The 27,242-nt window shown below is 42.4% G+C and overlaps 1 protein-coding gene across 4 annotated transcripts in view; it reads left to right on the forward strand.

Moving 5' to 3' along the window:
- Window positions 1-651: 651 nt before the first annotated feature.
- Window positions 652-27,242, forward strand: part of MCOLN2 (mucolipin 2) — a 65,153-nt gene continuing 38,562 nt past the window's right edge. The window contains exons 1-2 of one of the 4 annotated variants that reach the window (XM_027536691.1): window positions 652-936; window positions 17,832-17,991. In XM_027536691.1, coding sequence (XP_027392492.1) covers window positions 17,839-17,991 — 153 coding nt within the window. In that variant the 5' untranslated portion in view covers window positions 652-936; window positions 17,832-17,838. The other 3 variants (XM_027536689.1, XM_027536692.1, XM_027536690.1) reach the window with 3 other exon arrangements.

The raw sequence follows: 27,242 nt of genomic DNA on the forward strand, positions 1-27,242 counted from the left end.
GTGAAAACAAACCCACCCTGGAACTGAAGATTAACTGTACCTAGAACAATCAAGATGATGTTGGTCAGACCACTGATGACCAATTTCAAGATGACTGCCAGAGCTGAGTGAACTGCTTTTGCAGGTAGCCCCTTTCACTCTGGAAAAGCTCTTGCCCTTGATTATGTGGGGAGGGGGAGCTGACCTTTGGACAGGTGTTCTCTTCCCCACCCAACAAGCCATCAGAAATAAAGCAAACTCCATCATCCTGGCCTGTTGATTGGCTTTTGAGCTGTGAGCAGCCACACCCCGCTTTTGGTCACGCTGTTAGTCAGACACGACTGAGTGACTGAGCATACACATATGCCTTAGCACCTCAGAGCTATCTGATGGGCTGTTTCCTGCACTATTGTCCTCAGTAAAGTCCTCAAACAAAATTTAACTCCCAACTTTTGAGTCCTGTTCTTTTCTTTCTGTGGACAAGGGGGTAAATTATGTATCCTTTTATATATGTTATATGTGTTCAGTTGCTTCAGTTGTGTCTGACTCTGCAACCCTATGGACTGTAGTCCACCAGGCTCCTTGTCCATGGGATTTCCTGGCAAGAATACTGGAGTAGGTTACCATTTCCTTCTCCAGGGGATCTTCCCCATCCAGGGATCAAACCTGCCTCTCTTGCACTGCAGGCAGATTCTTTACGGCTGAGCCACCAGAGAGACCCTTTATATATATTACATACTTGCAACTGCTTCTATCTGGAGATGCATATTGGCAGAATATTCTTTGCCCGAGGTAAACCCAAAGACCTTTTAAGCAGTCACGAATTTGAACAGCCTGGACCTCTCGGACTTTGCTGCTCCTGTGGCTACCAATAGGAATAGGGTCCCTTGGAAAAGAAGCTATTGGCCGGTTGGGACTTCCAAGTCAATATAACCCTCAGCTGAAAGTGGCATTTGGGTAAGTAACCGTGACCCTCCTTTCCAAGATTCATGTCCCGTTTCCAACAGGCGTCCTCCTTAGAAGCTCTGGGAGGGCAGAGCAACAGTGGATGCAGACCAGCACGTGGTCTTATCTGGGGGTCCTCAGTGCTCAGCTCTGGGCTTGGCATTCGTTGAAAGTGTCCCTGGTCTTGAACGCATCAAAATACAAATGACTTTTAAAATGGTCAAAGGACGGATGACAGAATCAAAAGAATGCAGAAATCAAGGAAGAATAGAGTCAGGCGCCCCGGAGGGCAGGGAGTGAGCAGCCCAGCCGCCCGGGGGCGGTGTGGAGGGCGCGGCGGCTGCCCAGCGTTCCACCGCCCGCGCCGCTTTTGAAGGTGCTTCTCCGCACTACAGCCCGGCCAGCCACTCAGGAAGCCTCCTTCTCCCGCCGCTCCGGGCAGCACCATGGCTCGCGACGTGGAGGCGCTGGACCTGCCGGCGTGGAGCAGGGCCTCAGGTCCATCCCAGGGGCCCCAGTGCAGGTCAGTACCCTGGGGGCGATCGCCGTGGGGTCCCCCCTCCATCCTGCGGTCGCTCTTCGGGAGGCCCACAGACACCCTTCCCCGGGCTGCTCTCCTCCTTGCGTCTCCTGGAGCTCGCACCTCTGCTCCGGGGCTCGGAGGCCGGCTGGCGCGGAAAAAGTGCTCCAGGACACCAAGTTGAGACGCTCTTCGGACGTGCTCCAGCCTGGAGCTTGGAGACCTGGCGGAGGTGGGGATTCGCGGCGGGGCGGGACGCCTGGCCACGCGCCCCTCTCCTCAAGGCGTACGCCGACCAGCCTGGCTCCCAGCCGCCAGAGCCGCCCAAGCGACCCCGCGACTCCGTGTGCCTGCTCTCCGACCCGGGTCCGCGCGCACCGGGCAGCTGGTGGAAGAGTAAGAGAGAGGGGCTAAACGGAGGGGGCCCCCTAGGAGCGGATCTGACTTCAGCGGAGGCGGTTCCGCAAAGCCGAAATGCGTGCATTGAACTATTTCGCCTACTCCAAACCCCGAGAACAGTGGAAAGTTTTGAAGGTGCAGGCATGGGCGGGCAGCCCTATCCTTTTCCCCAGGTCAGAAAGCCAGAGGAAAGATCAGGTGTTTCCAGGTTAACCGTCAGATGAGGCGCCTGAGCTGTGTGTTTCTAGATACTGGACTCTGAAGAAATCCTCATCAAGTAGATGACTTTCCTGTTCTAGACTAGAGCTTTCTTGCTGCCTTGCTTATAGACTGCTTGCAGTTAGTTAAACCAGGCTGGGCTTTGCCTTCCGGAACAAACAGGCCTTTTCCTCAGGTGGGAGGGTTACAGTGTGGTTAACCCCAGTTCCTCTGCCTGTATGAAAAGGCGTACAGTTCAGACCCGTGGCTCTGCCAGGGGGCCCCACCTTCTCGGTCAGAGTTCCAACCACCCAGCCGTGCAGCTGAGCCTGGGAGGTGCGGACAAACAGGCCTTCGCTCCCCTTTTAATGATCGCAAAACAAATACAGTGGTAGGTTGTTAAATTTTCTTGAAATAGTGCGGAGACATTCCTGACTGTCCTGCGTGGCGCTCTCCATATTATTACAAATGAACTTAATGCTAGCAAGGAAAGCCAGAATTCGTGGGAAGGATTTACTTCATTTCTGGTCGCTGTCCAGATACGTATTTACCTAATTCCAAGTAACTCTGGTATGTATTTTTTTAGACTTTGACAGACCAATTTTGAAGTAGATGACAAAATTTTGGTGCAGCTTTTCTTGACAATTTGATACCCGTGAATGCCACATCGAAATAACTGAGTATCACGTAATTTATAGGGGCTTCCGAGGTGGTACTAGCGGTTAAGAACTGGCCTGCCAATGTAGAAAATGGTAGGTTTGTTCCCTGGGTTGGGAGGATCTCCTGGAGGAGGGCATGGCAACCCACTCCAGTATTCTTGAGAAGAATCCCCATGGACAGAGGAGTCTGGTGGGCTACAGTCCACAGGTTCACAAACGGTTGGACACAACTAAAGCAACTTCGCATGCACACATGTAATTTATAAACTATCTCTCTTAATGCTGTTTATTTTTAATAAAGCAGATAGAAATTAAACACTGCTTCCATCTACCATAGCCCTAAAATCCCTGTTGTAAACGTAGGGAGCAAGTTGATCCTGGGTTTATTTACTATCTTTTGCCTGAGCCGATGAACAGACTTGTGCTTATGATGGGTATGTTGTGTATAATCTTTATTTCTTAAGTTCACTTTAGTTTTTTTCTTAGCATATTTCCTTCAGGAATTAAATGGTTTTCTCATGTCCAGTGAGTATCTTCAGAAAGTCCCATTCTTAGAGAACACATACTTGGGTGCACACATAAATAGGTTTTGAAGGGATTCTAATTTGAAATATACATATGTCTGGTTGTGCAGTACCAGTGGCACAGAGGATTTGGTTTCATCTCAAACAGAATGGAAGGTGCAGTCAATAAGAAAGAGGTAGGAAAGGCTGTCTATGGATGTTAGGATGCAAATTCTGATGTGTTATGTTGAGGGGATTAACTATCTGGTTCTTGAAGAGGTGGGGTGTGAACTTTGCACGTCAGAAGTGTGTGTCCACAGAGATGCTCATCTCTGTGATTCACTAACCACATAGCACAAGTTTGGGGGAACCTGGTATCTCCTTCTGATTGAGGTTTTAGCTCATCTTCCTCTTCATACGTTAAGAGAAGTTAAACTCCCATTACTGTGAACTCTTGTTTCTACTTTAGAATTGTGCTCATTCGCCCAGTCATGTCCAATTCTTTGTTACCCTTTGGACTGTGGCTTGCCAGGCTCCTGTGTCCATGGGATTTTTCAGGCAAAAATACTGGAGGGGGTTGCCATTTTATCCTTGGGGGGGATCTTCTCATTCCAGGGATTGAACCCGAGTCTTCTGCATCTCCTGCATTGCATGTGGATTCTTTACCTTCTGAGCCATTGGGGAAGCCCACTTTAGTAAACCTGCCATAAATCAGACCCTGTGGTTTGAACCCTTTAAAAACAGGCACATTTCCCACACATCTGCTGACCATTTTCATGCAGAGGCCATCATAATAGTGCAAATTTCTCCTGCACATAAAAGCTGGTAAATCCTGATGAAGTGTTTGAGGAGGCCACATCCTCCTCCTTTTCTCCCAAGGAGGGGCATATCAAAAATGTTTTTAACAGTAAGATGATACATGTGAAATGTCTTAATGAAGCAAGTAGGAAGAATGGGGAGACAAGTAATGTACAAAGTGGCAGAGAATACAGAACTGAAAGTCAGGGGTGATCATATATGTCAGCTAATCTCTTTGACTATGTCTCTATCCGTGAAGTGAAACCTAGAATAAGATAATTCTTGAAACTTAGTGCAAAAACAGGTCGGTTCTTGTGGCTACAATTTTTCTAGTGGCCAAAGAAAACCCTTTTGGCTCTGAAAGTTGAAAGTGGAATCTTCTTTGAGACTGGGCTGCTCTCTTTAGCTGAGGCTTGGAGTCCAAGCCCTACGTGTCTGTTCCTAAGAATGAGATCACCCTTCAGTGAGTTCTTACATCATGTGTTCTGAGCTTCATAGAGATAAGTAATTGTATTTCCAGACTTCATTTTCTTTATCAAACTGCAATATTCTTCTCAGTACCAAATGTGTAAAGCCATGTTTTGGTTTGTTTACCTATTTGTTTGCTTTGGCAGTCACCCAGGGTTTTTCCTTCCCACTTTCCCCAGCCTGCCTCCAGCTGAGCTTTTACTCGGTTCTGAGCTTTGGCTCCACCTCCTTTTCCCTGTGTGAGGAGAGCTTTGAGGATATGTTGCCCATAGATATTTATTCCCCCTCAGCTGGGAAGACTGCTTCCTTTTTTCTCCTTTGAAGCTTGTGTTTTGTTATCTCCCCTTGAATACATCTAGTGATTTTAGCCTAAAACATTTATCATATAAGAGTTAGTGACTAGTGAGGCTAAAGACTCCGGAAAATTGTCCTCGGTATAATTCCAGAAGACCCACAGTTTAAAGGGTGGGCTTAAAAAAAAAACAAATCCTATCACCTATAGCAACTAGAGGGAGTTGCTAGAGAGAGCATGAATCTAGGGTCTCCTCAACTGGCACTGAGGTGGGCTTGTCCAAAGATAAGGTAAACTCATCCCATTGTTTGAGGAAAAATGGTAAATTATAATTTTGTTGTTGTTGCTGTTTAGTCGTTGTGTCCGACTCTTTGTGACCCCATGGGCTGTAGCCCAACAGATTCCTCTGTCCACAGGATTTCCCAGGCGAGAATACTAGAGTGGCTTGCCATTTCCTTCTCCAGGGGATCTTCCCAGCCCAGGGATCAAACCTGTGCCTCCTGTGTTGGCAGGCGGATTCTTTACTTCTGAGCCCCAAGGAAGCCCAATTATAACTTTAGTTATAACTTTATTACTTCTTTTAATGTTCCTTCTCCTTAGGGAGAGTCATCAGCATGACCCTGTTATATCAAGCACTTACTGAAAATGTTAGAGAAACCAAAATGTAGGCAATAGTGTAATTGCAGTCATCTTTTCCAACTTTCATTGCATTTGGAACCCTGTGGTGGCTCAGACGGTAAAGCGTCTGCCTGCAGTGCAGGAGGCCTGGGTTCGATCCCTGGGTTGGGAAGATCCACTGGAGAAGGAAATGGCAACCCACTTCAGGATTCTTGCCTGGAAAGTTCCATGGACTGAGGAGCCTGGTAGGCTACAGTCCATGGGGTCGCAAAGAGTCGACTGAGCGACTTCACTTTCACTTTCTTTGCTTAGAAATGGAGTTTTGCTTTGCTTTTCTCTCTGACATGGAGAGCTGATTCTTCAGGCTGTGTTTTCAGAATACATGTTCAGAACGAGCATTTTGAAAACGCCAAGCCCTAGTTCTGCTTTCCTGCTGACCTGAGGCAGCAAAGTAATGATGGGAGATGATTTTATGGGAACTTGGTGGCACAGTTGTCTTTAGGGAAATTCCTGAAAGTTGTAGCATGCTCATCTTTTATGGGTGACAGGAAAACGAAAAGCCCCTAGTCTTTTTTCCGGGTATTTCTCAGAATTAGAATGACCAAGTCATTTTTGTTTTGAGTGCTGTGGTGAGAAGGTAACTATGGTTTCTTTCTTTGACTTTTTTTTTTAAACTTACTTTAATTGGGGTCCAGCTACCCTAGAGCCTGAGCTATCTGGACATCTTTCTCTTTTTCTCTCTTCTGAGCTTAGCAAATCTTGAGAAAATAAGTTCATTATAGGAACTAGAGTCAAAAAATAAACAAACAAACAAAACCCATGTGGAAGTTTGGGATTGGGTTAAAATCTTCTATCTGCCAGATCTCCTAGGACATTCACCCTAGGGTCAGCATGATCATTGCTGTAGAAACCCCGAATTTTAGTCTGCATTTACTTCCCCTGATTCTCCTCCTCCTATCCACTGCTCACAAGCTAAGGACAGGGAAATATTGGATTATCTGATATGTGTTATTAGGCTCTGTGAAATAGCTTATTTTAACTCAGAATGATAACTCGAGAATTCATGTTAATCACCCCAAATCAAGAAAATATGGAAAACTTAAAGAAGAAAATTAATATTACCTATGATACTACTTCACAGAGATTACTAAAAAATTTTTTTCTGGTTTATGCACTTTTAGACTTTTTAAATGTCTACATATAGCAATAAATGTCCACATTTTTGGAAAAATGGGATCTCAATATGTTTATTTTGTAACTTTGAAGAAATCTAACAGTATGTCATAGACATCTTTAAGTCAATACAGAGTTACAAAGAGGTTTGCAGTGAACGTTTTTTGTAACCGTGTTTTTGACTAGTTATTTAAACATTTGTGATCTAAATCCATAGAGTTTTAATTCCAAGATCACAGACACTCTTCTGATCTCATTCTCTTCTACTGCCAAGTGTCCTTCTTTACATTTCCTTTCAATAGATGGTTTGTGTGGGTGTGTTATTGATAAATAAAATTGAAGATAGATTTTAACCATTGTGACTGTTAGTAAGTTTGTTGTTAAATGACCATTGGCTTGTTCCAATCCCTTATATGTAACAGGATAAATGTTGAGTTGACCTTCCCTTATTAATAATCTGGAGCTCTCTACAGGTAACGGATAGTAAGCTTTTGCCTGTTTAAATATAATGTAGACATTTTTTCCCCCTAGTCTTTTTAATTTCTTAAAGTCATAACTTTTTGTGTTAAGATCTGTCAGTTATTTTCATTGGCTTCTGAACTTTCTCATACTTAGAGAGGCATGTTAAATTATATTTTAAAAAATTCTATCTTATGGTTCTATCAACTTTATTTTTAAAATGTGCCTAAGTTTTATTTTTGCATTTGGTTTGAGGGAGGACTCTAGCTTTCTCTCTCCCCAGTGGATCACAAATTTTCAAAACAATTCATTGAATAATTCATTTTGGACAGACTTTAGGAATATTAATTGAAACAAAATAAGTTTTTTATCAGCAAACCAAGCAACTAAACTACCTAAAACCCTCTAATATATCTTGGCTAAGATATTTTCAGTATATTTTAAATTTAATTTTTTGTATCAATGATTTTAGATTTTCTATTTGTTGTTATTTTATTATTGTTATTATTATTTGATCTTAATGGGTGCTGGCCAAGGAAAAGTTCACACAATTAGGATTGTCATCTTTTTCACTGACTCATTTCTTTTTTCCAAAAAATATTCACTGAGCATCAATCATGTGTTACCTACTCTGCGGTATTCTGGGAATATAGTCATAAGCAAGACTGGGTCTTTATGAAGTTCTCTTGTAGGGAAGACCAAAACAAAGATTTCAAAGTCAGTTATGAAGGAAATTAACTGATGAGAGAGGCTGTGGAGAAGTCCTATTTTAACAAAGTGATCAAGGAGCCCACTCTGAAGAGGTGTCGCTTGAGCTAAGAAGTGAAGGTGAGAAGAATCTGGATGTGTGGCGAGTCGAGGGGATGGCAGAAGGGTAGGTGAAGTGGCAAGTGCACATGCCCAGAGCTGGGAGGGAGGTCTAGTGGGGTGGCGAGGAAGGGGAAGACAGGGTATGGGAAGGAATGGGCAGGGAACTTTTAGGCCATGGCAGGAGGGCTGGATTTCAGTCTGAGAGCAGGGGGAAGCCACTACAGGGTAGAGGAGTGATGTCTGCCTTACACTTTTAGACTTCCTCCTCTGGCTACTACGTGGAAAATTGGGAAACTGGCATAGTTTTATGGTGAGGGATGATGATGCTGGGACCAGGGAGTCTGCAGTGGGTGTAGAGAGAAGGGAGCCACTCCACGTTGTGTTTTGAAGGAAGACTTGCTCAAGTAGGTGTGAGGGTTGAAGAAGAGGAAAAATCAAAGCGTGATTCTGCAGCAAAAGTTCCTGTATTTTGCTGCATGTTAGAATTGCCTGGAAAGCTTATCAAAATCTCTATGCCCAGTTTATACCTGTGGGTGTGCCAAGTTGCTTCATTCGTGTCCAACTCTTTGCGACCCTATGGACTGTAACCCACTGGGCTCCTCTGTGGATGGGATTCTCCAGGCAAGAATACTGGAGTGAGTTGCCATACTCTCCTCCAGGGGATGTTCCCAACCCAGGGATTGAACCTGCATCCCTTACGTCTCCTGCACTAGCAGGTGGGTTCTTTACCACTAGCTCCACCTGGCTTATACCTGGTCACCAATTAAATCAGAATGTCTTGGCACTGAAACCTTTAAAAAATCCCCAGATGATGATTGTGCAGCCAATGTGGAGGACCACTGACAGAATGAGGGTTTGCAGCTGAGACATCTGGATGCATGGATGTAATCATGGTGTTGAGCACATGTGCAGAGAAGAGGGTGGAGGAACCTATTAGTCATGTGGGTGGAGTTTCAAGGAAGAGCTTGGCTAAGGGAGCCTGTTTGAGAGAGACATTTGCTGGAGATGCGAATGTGAAAGTCCACATCGTGTAGATAATATTTAAAGCCACAGGACTCCATGAACTCTTCTGGAAGAGAGGATAGAGGAGCTCTGGGCTGTGTGTCCTGATGAGGCACTCTGGCATCTGGAAGTCAGAAGGAAGAGAAGCCAGTAAAGGAGACAAAGAGAAGCTGAGTAAGGGAGGGAGAAAACTAGGGCAGTGGGATGTCCTAGAAGTGGAGAGATGAGGTTGTTCCAGGTGTTCAGCTGGATCGAGTGCTGCTGAGCCACCAAGCTGAGGCCTGAGAAGTGGCCATGGAATCTGCAGCAGGAGATGGTTCCCTCTGAGCGGGTCCAGAATGGAGACCCAGTGTTTGCTCTAGAGAATATGAAGCAAAAAAGTACCTCGACAACATTAAATGCTGGGTTCATTCCATCACGTGTCTTTATTTGTTTTTTCCTTCTCATTTCAATAACATGACCATTTAGAAGTTTCCTAAATTTATGGCATAGGGTGCTGTGGTCTGCCAAATTGTCACACTTTTAAATAGGAGAAATTATGTTGGAAACATTAGTTTATTTGAATATGCCATTTTCCCCCTTCATTCCTGACCATCTTATAGGCCATTGCTCTTTAAGAAATACTAATTCAGGGATCAAGAAGGAACACTGGACAAGGATTCTTATGGTATTCTTGGATCCGATTCTTATTCTAAATTGGATTTTTATAGCTGAGGGCAAATTGCAGCCCCTGGGCACGTTAGTTGCCTTGTTTGTGAAATGAAGAAATATGAACAGGTAATCTCTAAGGTAAGGAGTTCAAACTGGGTGCACATTAGAATCACTTGGGGAGCTTTTTAAAAGCCCCAGTGTGCAGGCTGCATCCACACCAATCAGGCCAGAATCTCTGAGGGGAGAAGCGGGGTATCGTACTTCTGAGGTGCCCCAGGTGACGTGGTGTGCAACCAGGTGTGGAAACAATAATCTAGCTCTGATACTGAATTATTCTGTCCTTGGTATACGTGCATTCCTGCCCTCAAAATCAGGAAGAGGGGAGGAATGAATAGAGAGTGGATGGCAACAAACAGTGTCTGTCCTGGGGGATCTCAGACTTCCTCACACAGGAAGGGATTGAAGGCTGCTCTCCACAAAAATGAAGGGGTAAAGAAAGAGGTGGAGATGGAATCCAGGAAATGTGGAATCCAATTTGGGAAGGAGGCAAAGGAAATTTCCAAATTGATGGCCCCTGAAAAGGGGTTAGAAAGCAACCCATGTAGCTGGAGGGTTTCCCTGGTGGCTCAGACTTTGCCTGCAGTGAAGGACACCTGGGTTCGATTCCTTGGTTGGGAAGATCCCCTGGAGAAGGAAATGACAACCCGCTCCAGTATTCTTACCTGGAGAATCCCATGGACAGAGGAGCCTGGTGGGCCCCAGTCCATGGCATTGCAAAGAGTCGGACACGACTGAGCAACTAAAACACACGTAGTTGGAATAGGAGGATGAGGGTGACAGGAATGATATCTCTGGAGAAGAGAGTTGACAGGATGCCCAGCTTGGCTGACTGTACTGAAAAGGAGCTGGCAGATTCATCAGAGTTTGATGCTAAAGCCCTGGTTGGTATGTGGAAAACTAAGCAAATGAGGGAAAAGGCAGTTAACTCCAGAAAGAAAATTTTGTAAGTGAGAATGTAAAATCCCAGTGTACTGATGGCTCCACTCTAAAGAGTATTTGCATACTCACTTCATACGTTCTGAATATTAATTTATCCAAAATTTTTATCAAAACTTTGTTAGGAAGATGAGTGGGGAGGTAAACTATGTATGTTGCCTGGTGGGGGGCAACTATAAGAGCTATATCCTTATTTCCCTCAGTAGGATATAAGTTGATAATATCCCAAAGAGAAAAGAATTATGGAATAATATTATTTAGAAATATTAAAGTAAATAGAAACAACAAAAACCCAAATAAAAGTGGTTGTCCCTAAGGGGCAGAACCAGGAATGGGGTTCATTGTAGTCCATTTAAAATTATGTACACAATTAAGTTGAGGGGGGAAATGACTGGGACCAGATCCTGGAGAGCTACCCAGATGTCAGTTCCTCGAGGGAATCCTGGTAGTACTCTTCACTGTGAAGGGGATGCAGGAAGAAGGATAGACTTGGGAAATGAGCTACAGAGAAGTCAGTTCCTGGAAGGCAGCCTGGTAGTATTGTTCACTGTTATGAGGATGCAGGAAGAAGGATAGATTTGGAAACTGGTTCACCCTACTTCCCCTGCCCTATCCTCTGTGACTAGGAGGTACTAGTTGTGAGTTAGCAAAAACATTCTTCTCGTACTGCTGCATGATACATGATATCTATATAGATATGATAAGAGAAGGTTGCCTGTCAGTGTTATTTTCCATTTATTTGTTGGAGCCAGAGGAATAAACATCAATTTCTCTCAACATCAGCTGGAATAACAAAAGAGCAACCACATCTCAGTGGGGCTGCAATTCTGAAACGCTCAAGAAATCCTCCCAAATATTTTTGATAACTTATCCCCATCAGTTAAAAGAACATCTACTCTATCTGAATGGATATTTACTTATATATTGTATGTAAAACTCTTGAGAGTCCCTTGGACTGCAAGGAGATCCAACCAATCAATCCTAAAAGAAATCGGTTCTGAATATTCATTGAAAGGACTGGTGCTGAAGCTGAAACTCCAATACTTTGGCCAGCTGATGTGAAGAACTGACTCATTTGAAAAGACCCTGATCCTGGGAAAGATTGAAGGTGGGAGGAGAAGGCGATGACAGAGAATGAGATGGTTGATGATATCATTGGCTCAATGGACATGAGTTTGAATAAAATCCAGGAGTTAGTAATGGACAGGGAAGCGTAGAGTACTGCAGTCCATGGGGCTGCAAAGAGTTGGACACCACTGAGCGACTCAACTGAACTGAACTGAAAACCATATATACTATAAGACAGGTAAAACGAGCATTTTAAGGGATGCGACTGATGAGGGTGTTAAAAAGAATTGCTAAGTGTAGTGACTTTATGGTATGATTATCATTCACAACATCATTATATAATGTCTTAGGGTACAATATATACACTTAGGGCCAGGTTCATCACGTAACAATAGTAGATTTTGTTAGCATTTTAAATACTCTCTTGATAAATCTATTTATTTCCCAACTTTTTTTCAGATCAGATTTTCATTTCATCTTTTTTTAAACTCATGGCTAACCAATGTTGTGTTAGGGAAATGTTAGCTCTCCCATTTTCTTGATGTAAATTTAGATTTACATTAGTTTTACAAGGAGTCTGATGTTTTGCAAGAATCTTTATTCCCTTGCTCATTTTATGAGAATTAACTAAAGTGGATAATATACTCCAACAAATGCTTAAGTGGGCTCATATAAACCCTAAGTGGTGGGAATGTGCTGTAACCAATTTAGGGCGCCACCTGCTCTGGGAACCTGCACTCTCCCCCCATATTGCCTCGTGTACTTAAGTGAAATACATGCATCTGACTTTCTGCCCATGTGAGGGTATCTTAAGTGTATAATTCATACACTGAAACTTGTAAATCTTAACTTCTCTTCGCTTGGTTAATACACTTAGAAGCCCTAGCCCTGTCTTCTCCACTGTTATCCCAGTGGACAGTCTTGCATACCTTCCTTGCGTGTTTACACCCCACTTTGGAGGTCACTGCAGTAGAAAACAAGCTTTCATATCTCTTTTTGAGTAGGGCGAGGGCCTTACACAGAGAAGGCGGTGGCACTCCACTCCAGTACTCTTGCCTGGAAAATCCCATGGACGGAGGAGCCTGGTAGGCTGCAGTCCATGGGGTCTCGAAGAGTTGGACATGACTGAGAGACTTCACTTTCACTTTTCACTTTCATGCATAGGAGAAGGAAATGACAACCCACTCCAGTGTTCTTGCCTGGAGAATCCCAGGGACGAGGGAGCCTGATGGGCTGCCGTCTATGGAGTCGCACAGAGTCGGACATGACTGAAGTGACTTAGCAGCAATAGCAGCAGCAAGGGCCTTACAAGCTGAAAAGAAGTAGCAGTCTGAGCTGGTTAGCATATTTACTGAGCAAATTGTGCTCATGGGAACAAGGTACCATCACTGAAACTGATATGTGTATTTTTCCAAGGCAAAGGTCAAAAACCTTCACAGGTTCCTTGGGGGTTTACGATCCTAGCAAGGTTAAAAATTGCTGATAATTTGTTCTGTTTTGTTATTTTTCAAAACTTCAAGCTTCCATCAACTCTTTTGGCTGTTGATTTGCTAAAGTTGGAATTGCCCTTGGTCATATGATTGCCTTAAAATATGGTCATATGCATGCCCTTTGTGTAAAACCCTTCACCTACTGGGAGAACTAGGGAAAATCCACAAATTTAGAAGAATAGGTCAAGAAAGAACCTTCAGAAATGTAGAGTTTAGAAAGCTTACACATTTGCATTTTCCTTGAGATACCAGAATTTTTTAACCTAAGTATCATTAATATTCTTTTCTGTATTTCTATCATTCTGTCATTAGTTGATCATATTTGACTAATACTAGCTTCCAGGTGGCTCAGTAGTAAAGAATCCCCCTGCCAATGCAAGAGATGCAGAAGACATGGGTTCAATCCCTGAGTCAGGAAGACCATCTGGAGGAGGAAATGGCAACTCACTCCAGTATTCTTGCCTGGAGAATCCCATGGACAGAGGAGCCTGGCAGGGTCGCAAAGAGTGGGACATGACTGAGCAACTAAGCATACATGTGTCTCTACCAGTGTACATTCTGTGCACATCCTGTATTTCAGCTGTTGGCTCCTGTATGCTTGAGGGGAAAGGTTTCCATGCTGCCCTTTTCATTTTTCTTTTTCTTTTCCTTAGTGCTAGGAGTACTGCAGTTATTCTCTAAACGTGTGTTCAGTTGCTCTGTCGTGTCCAACCAGCCTCCTCTATCCATAGGATTTTTCAGGCAAGAATATTGCAGTGGGTTGTATTTCCTTGCCCAGGGTATCTTCCCCTCCCCAGGGATTGAACCCACATCTCCTTCACTGGCAGGCAGATTCTTTACTGCTGAACCATCAGGGAAGCCCTATTGTCTACCTCAGTGAAAAATGTCGGGAAGGATACAGGAGTGTGAATAATTTAACACCACAAGTGATCCCCATGATCATTATCTGGTACTTTGCCCTTTTTTTCTTGACCAAAACTTATCTTCTTTAATTAGTTTTATTAGTTTAATTTTAATGTCAAATACCATTTCTTGAACATTTAGTGGCCATATTAATTGAAACCAGCAGCTGGAAGAATTACTTGAAGCCTCTTGGAGCAGTTGGGGTGCATCAATTTCCTTTTGTCTGTTCCAGGGCCCTCAATGAATACTTCAGTTTGAGCACTTAACACATTTTATTGTACTCTTATCTCTTCACATTTCTCCCTTCCACTGGACTGAGCTCCTGGCAGGCAGGAGAAGGTCTCTGGCAGAGCTTGGCTCACAGCTATTCACCAAGCACTTGACCTACTGCCCCTGTATTTCCACCACTGTTTTCCAGAAAGCAACCTCCTGTACAGGGTTTCTCACACTGGGGACTGGGGGTATGTTCTAGGGAGGAGTTTCCATGGCCTTATTTTCAGGGTGCTATCACAACTTTGCAGATGCCCTTTTCATTTTATTAAGTGAAAAGACATTGTGAATCATCAGGATGAATACATTAGCTGCACGGAGCCACTGAAGTGATGGTGGTAAATACTAAAGCCCGCAAGGCTTCCACAGGCGTGTTCTCAGGGGTCTAAAGTTTCCTGTTGGAGGCTGTGGCTCTCAGGCACAGTTAAGATGTCACCTTATTCTTAGAAATGCCTCCCTCAATGCTTCTTGTCGAGAGCCCTGTAGCATCTACCACTCCATGTATTTAGGACACGTAATGGGATTCCTTCTCTGGCTTTCTGAATCTGTCTCCCTTGCTTCCATGATACATTTTTTTTTTCTTTTGAAAAAATTTATTATTTAATTGGAGGGTAATTGCTTTACAATATTGTGTTGGCTTCTGCCATACAACAATGTGAATCAGCCATAAGTACATATATGTCTTCTTGAACCTTCCCCCACTTACCCCCCACCCCATCCTACCCGCTGCTGCTGCTGCTAAGTCATTTCAGTCGTGTCCGACTCTATGCGACCCCGTGGACTGCAGCGTACCAGGCTCCTCTGTCCATGGGATTTTCCAGGCAAGAGTACTGGAGTGGGGCACCACTGCCTTCTCCGTCCCACCCTCTGCTGCTGCTGCTGCTAAGTCGCTTCAGTCGTGTCCAACTCTGTGCGACCCCATAGACGGCAGCCCACTCTCTAGGTTGTCACAAAGTACTGGGTTGAGCTCCCTGTGTTGTAGAGCAACTTCAATTGGCTATCTGTTTTACACATGGTAATGTATTAATATATGTTTCAATTCTACTCTCTCAGTTCATCCCACTGTCTGCTTTCCTACCTTGCTGTGTCCAAAGTCTGTTCTCTGTGTCTGCATCTCTATTTCTGTCCTGCAAATAAGTTCATCAGTACTATTTTTCTAGATTCCATATAGTACAGCATCCGCTGAGCTGATTGATAACTTACACATTTGTGTTAACAAGTCTGTCTCTCCTATTGGATGCTGAACATCTGAGCTTCAGGGAACCTATTTATCTTTATGTCCTAAGAACCCAGTACAGTCGCTCAGCACAGCAAGTGCTCAGTAATTTGGTTAGATGGAATCAGGACATAACTATAGCAGGTGCAGGGAAAACACATTTAAAAAGTCTTCTTATTCTTTTGAAATGAGACTCATTTTGGTCATTGATTTTTCATTTCTAAAAGTTTTTTTTTTTCCCCCAAGATTTTCTTACAGATATTTTAACCTCTGTGTGTTTTTGAATGTGGTAAGCATGGTTGTTTTTTAACCTGTGTCTGAGTCTAATGTGCTTGGCTCTGCTTCTGCTGTTTCTAAGTTGCTGTTTAGTGCTGCTTGGTTTCCTCGTGGGCCTGGTATGTCTTAGTACCTGTTGGTCCATGTGCTTTATAAGCTATTTGTTGGAGCTCCCCAAGTCCCAGGATGAGCATCTAGAGAGGTCTACATGTGTTTGCCAGGAGAGGGAGGGCAATTCCAGTCTGAAGTTCCCTGAACCAAGCAAGCTGACAGTTTGACCCTGGGTCACCCAGGCACGAGGCTCGAAGGATTGGGTTGTGACCCTCATTTCTCAGTGTGGGTCCCTGCCCTCCTCTCCGTCTTCCTCTCTCCTTCCCTCCCCCACTCCCTCCCAACTTCCTTCCTTCTTCCTCTCTTCTTTCCAGCAAAATAACCTGGCCTATGAATTCTGGAAATAGGAGGTCTAAAAATCAACCTAAAAATAGAAAATCATTAGCAACTGAATATAAGCCTTAAAAAGTCTTAAAATAACTCTTAATATAGTTTTTTTTTAGCATCTCTTTTTTTTTTTTAGTTTCTTTTAAGTTTGTTAGTCAAGCTACATAAGTCATAAGTCAATATAAAATATCATTACAATATTTCAGGTGAAAAGATCCCCAAGAATGACCCCCAATTATAAACATTTTCTGAGAAATGAGTAGCTTGAATGATGGCTAAACTTAATAGAATTTATTTATTAAACTTACCATCAAGACACTTCTTGTTTCAAGAAACAGAAATGAACTTAAAGAGACCTAAGTCCCAAATTTGTTGACTCAATTTGAAAGTCTTGGATGGCTTCAGGCACAGCTGGCTCCAGGAACTCAGACACTGTCATTAGGCAATCTTGTCTGTTCTTTGTTAGCTCCACTCCTTGGCAAGCTCTCCTACAATGGCTTCCAGAAGAGATGGTTAAAATGGCTTCTAGGAATTCTAGACTCAGTCTATGCTTTAGGTCTATGATCCCCAGACTTTGCTGATTATGCATTCATCAGTAAAAGTTAAGCACATATCCCCAATGTGTATATATTTGTTTATATTAATAAAATATATGCTATTATATTACCACTGTTATTTTATATATTGTCAGTAGAGCTCAGTTTTTTTTGTTTTGAAGATGAAGACTAAAATAGAAGTACTAATGTTTTCTGTTCTCCCAATGGATGTTTTGCACAGCCCGCTTTAGGGACTACTTAGTGGAAAGACTACATCTCTTCCATTGGTTATAATTACAGTCCTGTGTCCACATCTCATTGCTTCTCTTTGGCCTCAGTTCAGTCATGTGCCCCATTTCTGAGTTCAGAGTCCTTGAAATAGTAAAAGCAAAATGTTTCTAATGTATGAGATGCCAGAAATATCTGACTAGGCATAAATAGAGAGATGATATATTAACTTTAAAGTGATTTATAGTTTGAAATCTTATAATTACTGAGGCTCCATCGCTCAGTCATGTCGGACTCTTTGTGACCTCATGCACTGTAGCCCACCAGGCTCCTCTCTCTATGGAATTTTCCAGGCAAGAATATTGGAATGGGTTGTCATTTCCTACTCCAAGGATGCAGATATTTCTGACCCAGAGATTGAACCTGCATCTCTTGCACCTCCTGCCTTGGCAAGCAGATTCTTTCCACTGTGCCATCTGGGAAGCCCCCATAATCACTGATATATCATGCAAGATACAGTCTTTTCAGAACAGAGTTACAAAACAGAGATTCTCTATTTCCGTAACAATTTAATTCTAGTAGTCTGTGCTAAATTTCTGGGAGTTCAAACCTAGAATATCATGAAAGTATTCCATTTAGTTATTGTTCATACTCTAGTAACGAGTGAATGGTATATATTAAGATGTTGGAATTGACAAGTCTTGCAAATAAAATCCTGTTTTTATAATTTTGATAGTGGCCATTTGGAACAAGATGGATAGCTATATGTAAAGGCAAGTGATAGAGGATCCTGAATCATTTTCAGATTTCTAAAGTGAAAAGGATTTCACTGTTTAGAGAGAGTTTTGCTTTAAAGAGTGGGTAAAATATGTGAATGGAAAGTATTCTTCAGGACATTTCAGGCTGTTCAGTGTATTTAAAAATTGATCTTTGCAGAGACACAATGGCTCATCTTGATTCAGAGGTGAAAGAAGAATGTCTGAGAGAAGACCTGAGGTTTTACTTCATGAACCCTTGTGAAAAATTCCGAGCCAGACAACAGATTCCATGGAAAATGGGTTTGCAGATTTTGAAGATAGTCATGGTCACCACACAGGTAAATGATATTATCAGTTTATTTGTTTTTTATTCTTCCCCCAAGTTGAAACTGTTTTTCCATGTTCTGCCACTTGACTTTTGTCCTGAAAAGGCCACACACTCATGTTCATAAACCTCTAAAATTATGTTGACTCTGGAGGGCAGATGGTAGGTTGAAGTTCAGTTTAGATGACGACTTTGTTTTAGTAAGGGGCTCTGAGGTCATCTCTCACGGGTTGTGTAAATATAGATAGTGTTAGATCTGAAGTGGGTAGGGTTTCTATATCTGAATGAGACACAAGGCTGGTGAAGGCTGCCTGGCCCAAAGTGATCTGTGTTCTTGAAATCTTTCATCTTTCTTCAAATATATCTTATTTAAATATACTTTTGAAGTCTGCATTTCAGACCATTTTGATTTTGGATTTACAGAATGCTAGTAATGCTAAGTTTTCATCAGAAGCTAAATGCTTAAGTAAACACTCCTCAACCTTACCCACGCCCCACCTACCTCCCCAGGCAGGCCTGAGTAAGGTGGGGGAGTGTTTGCTTAGGCACTTAGGAGTATATCAGGAGTGTATAAAGGCTGCACTGGGACTTTTTGCTTAAATTGAAATTGTTAAGTATTTTATTATCAATATCACAGCAGTCACCCAAGTTGTCATCTAGTTTTGGGGCCTGAACCAGTTTTAGGAAGGCTTCTCTGTATGTAATTACATTTGAAACATGTGTCCTTTAAAAAACAGTACTGATTTGGAATATTAGGCTCCATGAGCAAATAATCATTCTGTCATCAGTGTAAGTGTTTTTAAAGATTTGATTTCCAGAACACAAAAATAAATAGCTTCCTAAAAATAGCTCCATATGCTTTAGAAATGAGAGAGGTGGTTCCTGCCATAACGAAAGTTGCATCTTTATTCTTTATTCATAAAGAGGTCTTGTTACTGCATGACATGCCGCACCAGCTCATCACATTTTAGGGTAAGCAAGCTACTTCCAAAGAAACAAAGATGAGAGGCAGGGTCACTCTTAAATGTACATGCTTAGATTTTTTTTCTTTGAAATTTTTTTTCATTTTAATTCGTGGTTTTGAAGTTTTAATTTTGGCAGCCTATAAAGTAGTGCATTGTTAGTATAACTTGGAAGAAGAAATAATGTTCCCTTTTGCCATTTGGTTAATTTTAATTGTTCCCCAATTACTTCTCTTGCCAAACTAGCTTTCAAGTTTTTGATCTATTAATATTATTAATATTCTAACTCACCTAGGCATAAAATATCATCACCCTCTTTGACTTACCTTTTTGGTCCTGATAGCTACTGAATTCCATGGATGCTTCCTTCAAAACTGCATCACCTTATGATTTGCCGTATTCACTATCTTGTCTCCAGCATAGACTCTTACCTTGTTAGTTAAATTAATATATTGATGTGTATGAAGTACTTAAGATGCTCCGCACTGTCTTGGGAATATAGTTGGAATGTGTTACACCTGCTGACAGCTCACACGTAGCCCAGCAGTTCCATGTGGTAGGCACAGTAAGTGCTTTATGAATGTTAGCTCATTTCGGCCTCACTAGACTCCATGAGGTAGGTTCAATTTTTACTCCCTTTGAATGGATGAGAATACTGAGCCAGAGACAGTTGAGTAATTTGCATGTGGCCATTCAGCCAGGAGAGGCTTCCCAGATGCTCAGTTCAGTCCTCAGTCGTGTCCGACTCTCTGCGACTCCATGAACCGCAGCACCCCAGGCCTCCCTGTCCATCACTAACTCCCAGGGTCCACCCAAACCCATGTCCATCGAGTTGGTGATGCCATCCAACCATCTCATCCTCTGTCATCCCCTTCTCCTCCTGCCCTCAATCTTTCCCAGCATCAGGGTCTTTTCAAATGAGTCAGCTCTCCACATCAGGTGGCCAAAGTACTGGAGTTTCAGCTTAAACATCAGTCCTTCCAAAGAACACCCAGGACTGATCTCCTTTAGGATGGACTGGTTGGATCTCCTTGCAGTCCAAGGGACTCGCAAGAGTCTTCTCCAACACCACAGCGCTCAGCTTTCTTTATAGTCCAACTCTCACATCCATATATGACCACTGGAAAAAACCATAGCCTTGACTAGATGGACCTTTGTTGACAAAGTAATGTCTCTGCTTTTTAATATGCTATCTAGGTTGGTCATAACTTTCCTTCCAAGGAGTCAGATCAGATCAGATCAGATCAGTCGCTCAGTCGTGTCTGACTCTTTGCGACCCCATGAATCGCAGCACGCCAGGCCTCCCTGTCCATCACCAACTCCCAGAGTTCACCCAGACTCATGTCCATTGAGTCAATGATGCCATCCAGCCATCTCATCCTCTGTCGTCCCCTTCTCCTCTTGCCCCCAATCCCTCCCACCATCAGAGTCTTTTCCAATGAGTCAACTCTTCGCACGAGGTGGCCAAAGTACTGGAGTTTCAGCTTTAGCATATTCCTTCCAAAGAAATCCCAGGGCTGATCTCCTTCAGAATGGACTGGTTGGATCTCCTTGCAGTCCAAGGGACTCTCAAGATGCTTCTCCAACACCACAGTTCAAAAGCATCAATTCTTCGGCGCTCAGCCTTCTTCACAGTTCAACTCTCACATCCATACATGACCACAGGAAAAACCATAGCCTTGACTAGACGAACCTTTGTTGGCAAAGTAATGTCTCTGCTTTTGAATATGTTATCTAGGTTGGTCATAACTTTCCTTCCAAGGAGTAAGCATCTTTTAATTTCATGGCTGCAGTCACCATCTGCAATGATTTTGGAGCCCAGAAAAATAAAGTCTGACACTGTTTCCCCATCTATTTGCCATGAAGTGATGGGACCGGATGCCATGATCTTCGTTTTCTGAATGTTGAGCTTTAAGCCAACTTTTTCACTCTCCTCTTTCACTTTCATCAAGAGGCTTTTTAGTTCCTTTTCACTTTCTGCCATAAGGGTGGTGTCATCTGCATATCTGAGGTGATTGATATTTCTCCGGCAATCTTGATTCCAGCTTGTGCTTCTTCCAGCCCAGCCTTTCTCATGATGTACTCTGCATAGAAGTTAAATAAGCAGGGTGACAATATACAGCCTTGACGTACTCCTTTTCCTATTTGGAACCAGTCTGTTGTTCCATGTCCAGTTATAACTGTTGCTTCCTGACCTCCATACAAATTTCTCAAGAGGCAGGTCAGGTGGTCTGGTATTCCCATCTCTTTCAGAATTTTCCACAGTTTATTGTGATCCACACAGTCAAAGGCTTTGACATAGTCAATAAAGCAGAAATAGATGTTTCTCTGGAACTCTCTTGCTTTTTCCATGATCCAGCGGATGTTGGCAATTTGATCTCCGGTTCCTCTGCCTTTTCTAAAACCAGCTTGAACATCAGGAAGTTCACGGTTCCCATATTGCTGAAGCCTGGCTTGGAGAATTTTGAGCATTCCTTTACTAGCGTGTGAGATGAGTGTAATTGTGCGGTAGTCTGAGCATTCTTTGGCATTGCCTTTCTTTGGGATTGGAATGAAAACTGACCTTTTCCAGTCCTGTGGGCACTGCTGAGTTTTCCAAATTTGCTGGCATGTTGAGTGCACTTTCATAGCACTTTCATAGCATCATCTTTCAGGATTTGGAATAGCTCAACTGGAATTCTATCACCTCCACTAGCTTTGTTCGTAGTGATGCTTTCTAAGGCCCACTTGACTTCACATTCCAGGATGTCTGGCTCTAGGTCAGTGATCACACCATCGGAATTATCTGGGTCGTGAAGATCTTTTTTGTACAGTTCTTCTGTGTATTCTTGCCATCTCTTCTTAATATCTTCTGCTTCTGTTAGGTCCATACCATTTCTGTCCTTTATCAAGCCCATCTTTGCATGAAGTGTTCCTTTGGTATCTCTGACTTTCTTGAAGAGATCTCTAGTCTTTCCCATTCTGTTGTTTTCCTCTATTTCTTTGCATTGATCGCTGAAGAAGGCTGTCTTATCTCTTCTTGCTATTCTTTGGAACTCTGCATTCAGATGTTTATATCTTTCCTTTTCTCCTTTGCTTTTCACTTCTCTTCTTTTCACAGCTATTGGTAAGGCCTCCCCAAACAGCCATTTTGCTTTTTTGCATTTCTTTTCCATGGGGATGGTCTTGATCCCTGTCTCCTGTAGAGTGTCATGAACTTCATTCCATAGTTCATCAGGCATTCTATCAGATCTAGGCCCTTAAATCTATTTTTCACTTCTACTGTATAATCATAAGGGATTTGATTTAGGTCATACCTGAATGGTCTAGTGGTTTTCCCTACTTTCTTCAATTTAAGTCTGAATTTGGCAATAAGAAGTTCATGGTCTGAGCCACAGTCAGCTCCTGGTCTTGTTTTTGCTGACTGTATAGAGCTTCTCCATCTTTGGCTGCAAAGAATATAGTCAATCTGATTTCGGTGTTGACCATCTGGTGATGTCCATGTATAGAGTCTTCTCTTGTGTTGTTGGAAGAGGGTGTTTGTTATGACCAGTGCATTTTCTTGGCAAAACTCTATTAGTCTTTGCCCTGCTTCATTCCATATTCCAAGGCCAAATTTGCCTGTTACTCCAAGGAGTAAGCGTCTTTTAATTTCATGGCTGCAATCACCATCTGCAGTGATTTTGGAGCCCAGAAAAATAAAGTCAGCCACTGTTTCCACTGTTTCCCCATCTATTTGCCATGATGGCACTAGTGATAAAGAATCCTCCTGCCAATGCAGGAGATTTAGGAGATGTAGGTTCAATCCCTGGGTCAGGAAGATCCCCTGGAGTAAGAAATGACAACCCACTTCAGTATTCTTGCCTGGAGGATCCCAGGGACAGAGGAACCCGGCAGGCTACAGTCCATGGGGTCCTGAGGAGTTGGACATGACTGCAGCAACTTAGCATGCATATATTCAGCCAGGAAGAGGCAGAGTCAGGGTTTGAGCCCTGGTAGTCTGGCTCTAGAGTCTGCACTCTTTTTCTCATATTGTTTCTTTCCAGATGTAGAGCCTCAGAGTTTGCACTTGAGAAATACACATAAGTTAACTAGGCTGCTTCTGGAATTCATCTTATGCCTACCTTTTTAATCTCCAAGCCTACCAGTCCATTCAATACGCATGTCAGATTAATTTTTCTTAGAATGCTCTTATTGTGTCTCTTCTCAGAAACTTCTGTGGAACCATATTTCCCATAGAACTAAATTTTGACTCTCTGGCCTGGGATTCACAGATTTCCATAGTCTCCTTCAACTTGCCTTTCCAACAGGTTTTCATCTCCTGTTTCTTCCCATGTCCCAGCCAGATGGACACACTCAATGATTCTGGCCCCTGCCTTGTTTTTCCTCCAGGTACAGAGGAGCTCTTTTCTCCCTCATATTTCAGCTGCTATTTGAAGTCCACCTCCCCCGCCAGCCTTGCCTGATCGCTCAACATGTGGTTTTTCTTGGTTTACTGGTACCCTGTGCTGGCTACATCACTAATTTCACTTTTAATAAAATATTTCTGGGACTTGATCATTTACTTTTTGGATGGGTCTCCCCTGCCTCTCCTAATAAAACTGAGGTGGTTAAACTTGTATTCTCCTGTAGGGTCATTCTAATAAATTTTGCTACTTGGGTAATATATAATTGGAATGGAATCTTCGAATATCTTTCTTTCCTTCAAATACCACTTTCCCTCCTCCTCTTTTTCTGTCTCTTTTAGCACTCCATTCTCAAGTCTAATGGAATGGGTGGTGTTTTATAAAGGTTGATGGGAAAGAAACATCTTTTAAAAGACATTCCTACTCTGCATTCTGCAGTAATTTATAATCATGAGAGAGGTTTCTACATTCTTTTGCTAGATCTGCTCTTTTCCTCCCGTATTCTTTGTATATTATTAGAGTGGTATCTTGTTTTTACCTGGCACAGAATATTTTCTCTTCCATTGATTTCATAATCAGGTCTTAAATTCACAATCTTTGCCAGGCTGCACTTAATATGTGATTATTTTTCTGTCTTATAGTCTCAGCAAATCTCAAAATCTAGTTAGTGGGGCTAGAATGAATATTTTTGTCATTCCTTTCTTGAAAATAAAATCATTTGACCAACCCTGCATCATCTCTTCACCCTTGCTCTGTAGTGGACCAGCCCTCCATCATTTCTTCACTCTTGTTCTGTAGCGTATGTTTCATTCTGCCATAGTAAGAAGGGGACCTCAGGATCTCCTCCTCAGGGTTTCTCTCTACTGAGATGTTTGGGGAATCCTACCTAGACCTGGTTTGAGGCTATACATGCGGATCTTGTCTTGTTCTATGAACAACAGTATGGAGGGAATTTCTTGTTCTTGATGCCAGATGGGGGTGGGTCCAAGTTGAGATTATATCTCCATATTCTCTCATTCCCAAAGTTGAAGTAATGGGTTTTGAATCTAAATAAGGTGGTGTTAGTTGCTCAGTCATGTCTGACTCTTTGCAACCCCGTGGACTATAGCCCGCCAGGCTCTTCCATCCATGAGATTCTCCAGGCAGGAATACTGAGGTGGGTTGCCATTTCCTACTCCAGGGAAATAAGATGGTAGCTGAAAATATCAGTGCATTGAATGCTGCTATTCACTCCCCATTCACTTTTCGGGTTTCTTTAGCTTAACTATGAGTGTGAGAAGAGGGACTCTCATGTCCCCTCTTCTAGAGTTAAGTTGGCAGCTTTTCAGTTTGAGAGGTTGTCTGGCCAAGTGGTCAAGAGAACTAACAGGTGAGTCAGACAGACTCGCTGTTACATTTCTAGCTGTTCCAACCTGAAAAAGTACCCAACCTCAGGTTGCAAGTGTATAAAACGGGATAGACAGACTCAGTACTTGACTCTGACATTGTGATGGCCACTATTCCAGTTCCTGAATATATGTGCATGTGTGTGTGTGCTGAGTTGTGTCCAACTCTTTGTGACTCCCATGCACTCTACCCACCAGGAATTTTCCATGGAATTCTCCAGGCAAGAATACTGGAGTGGGTTGCCATTCCCTACTCCAGGGGATCTTCCTGACCCAGGGATGGAACCTGAGTCTGCTGTGTCTCCTTCACTGGCAGGTGGATTCTTTACCACTAGCACCACCTGGGAAGCCCCTTCATTTGTGTATCAGTACATAATCAAACCCCCAGTCATGTGTATACTGGTCCCCTGGTTTACTTTTATAGCTTTCGAAAAGCAGCATGACCTTTCCTTTTCCATCATTTCCTTGCAGGCACCATTGATAGACATCACATGCTTGAAAGAACCTTTAGCCTTTGGCTGCTTGATTTTCAGCACAGGTTGGATGTTGTGGGACTTCTTATCTATCTTCCTTAGAACATCTGGTTCAGCAATCGCTCAATCTTTTGATTTGGTATTTGAGGAATGTGCTCTGGTGAGGCTCAGATACTAAAGAGTGTCATCTGTGTACATTCTTCAACAGTTGCAGTTCTGGAAAGCGAGCACCTAAATTCTTTCCTCAAAAGGGAGGCCCCAAATCAGAATTTTCTGCAAATGAAAAATCACGCAGCATAATAGAAGTGACTTTGGAGTTAGACGTGGCTTTCATTCTAGTTAGGTGACATAGGCAGTGTTATGAGACTCAGTTTTTACATATGTGAAGTGGGGGTAACAGTATTAACATTTTCATAGGGTGGTTGTGTTAGTAAATGAGATAGTGCAGGTAAAGCAGTTAGTACAGTACCTGGAGAATGATAATTGCTGAAAAGTGGTAACTATTTAAAATTATTTAGCCTTTTTAAAAAGTCAGACAAAATTTGAAAAATAAAAGACATAAATCACTAAAAAGAGTATGTAAGTTTGCATGTGCAAATTAGCATCTGTTCATCGGAAAGTTCTAGTAATTAAACTGTGGAGTGACAGCAGGTAACACAAATGTTAAGGTCATCTTGTTGAATTTGCTGGTTTCATATGACAGCAGAGTCCCAAATTGTTTTGGTGACTTTAGCAGGGTGAAGTTTGGGGCAAATTCTCTGGACTCTCACTGTCTTGGAAAGCAGATGAGGAGATAAAGTGGGGAGATGGGGAAGAGTGTGTGGGCCAGGGTTTATAAAGGTTTGACTTCTACAGTTGCATATGTGTGTCTGTGTGTGTGCATGAGACAGAGAGAGAGAAGCAGAGCACTTGTGAGGCTGTATGTATGAAACAGGGTATGTGAGATAGTATTTATGAGACTGTGAGAGCAAGTGTGCAAGAGAGTGTGAGAGAGTGTCCATTTGAGTGTGAGTGGAGAGAGAGGCTGTTTGTGTGTGGAATGTCTTGGGTTTGGGGGTAAACAGTGCCTGCTAATTTCTTCTCCTTATTAGATTCTAAGAGGAAAACTTTAAGGCAGAAAGAATACACTCATTCCTGGTGAAGAGAGACTTTGGCATCTAACCCTGTGCTATGATACAGTTTAAGGGGAATAAGTAGAAGTTCTATCACAAGAAGATGGGTGCTTGGTGACAATGAGTGGGTTTGACATCACGGAGGTAGAGTGAGCCCTGTTATTCTGTGTGGTGCTTTGATGCTGTAGATCTTGGAGGCAGGAACGCTTAGGTGTAAATCTTATGTGAGTTCTTGCAGAGCTAGAGGAATTGAATTCCTTTGATGACAATTACCTCTTAGCTAGAGGAAGTATTATATAGGCCACTTTTCAAAAGTGTTTTTAAAAAGTCTCATGCAAAACAGTTATGATTTTTAACAACAGTTGTGATTTCTAAATGTCAGATCATTTAGATTTGACTATCAAACAGTAAAGCACGAGAATTAGTGGTTTACTAAGTATGGTTGAACATAGCCGGCTTGAATCACACAGATTCACTTTTACATAGAGATATATTTCAGTAGTGAATACAGCAGTGCTACACAGTCCATGATCCACAGTTGGTTGAGTCCTTGAACCCTCAGGGTGGACTATAAATCATGCTTAGATTAACCCCTATATTGTTCAAGGGTCAGATGTATATCAGTTTTGAAAACCATTAATTTGAAATGCAAGTATAAGAAAAATGGATTCAAATTAGATAACCAAGGACCTACTGTATGTCATAGGAAAATATACTCAGTATCTTGTAATAACCTATAATGGAAGAAAATATAAAAAATAATGTATATATTTATATAGATGTATAAATCACTTTGCTGTACATCTGAAACTATTACAACATTGTAAATCAATTATATTCAATAAAAATTTTAAAAAGAAAAAATAGCATATCTCTTTAAAAAAAAGAAAAATAGATTCAGGCTTAACTTTGAATTTCTCCTTTCTCTTCTCCTTCTCTGTCATTAA

The sequence above is a fragment of the Bos indicus x Bos taurus genome, chromosome 3 (genome assembly GCF_003369695.1).
Source record: "Bos indicus x Bos taurus breed Angus x Brahman F1 hybrid chromosome 3, Bos_hybrid_MaternalHap_v2.0, whole genome shotgun sequence".
Taxonomy (NCBI): Eukaryota; Metazoa; Chordata; class Mammalia; order Artiodactyla; family Bovidae; genus Bos; species Bos indicus x Bos taurus.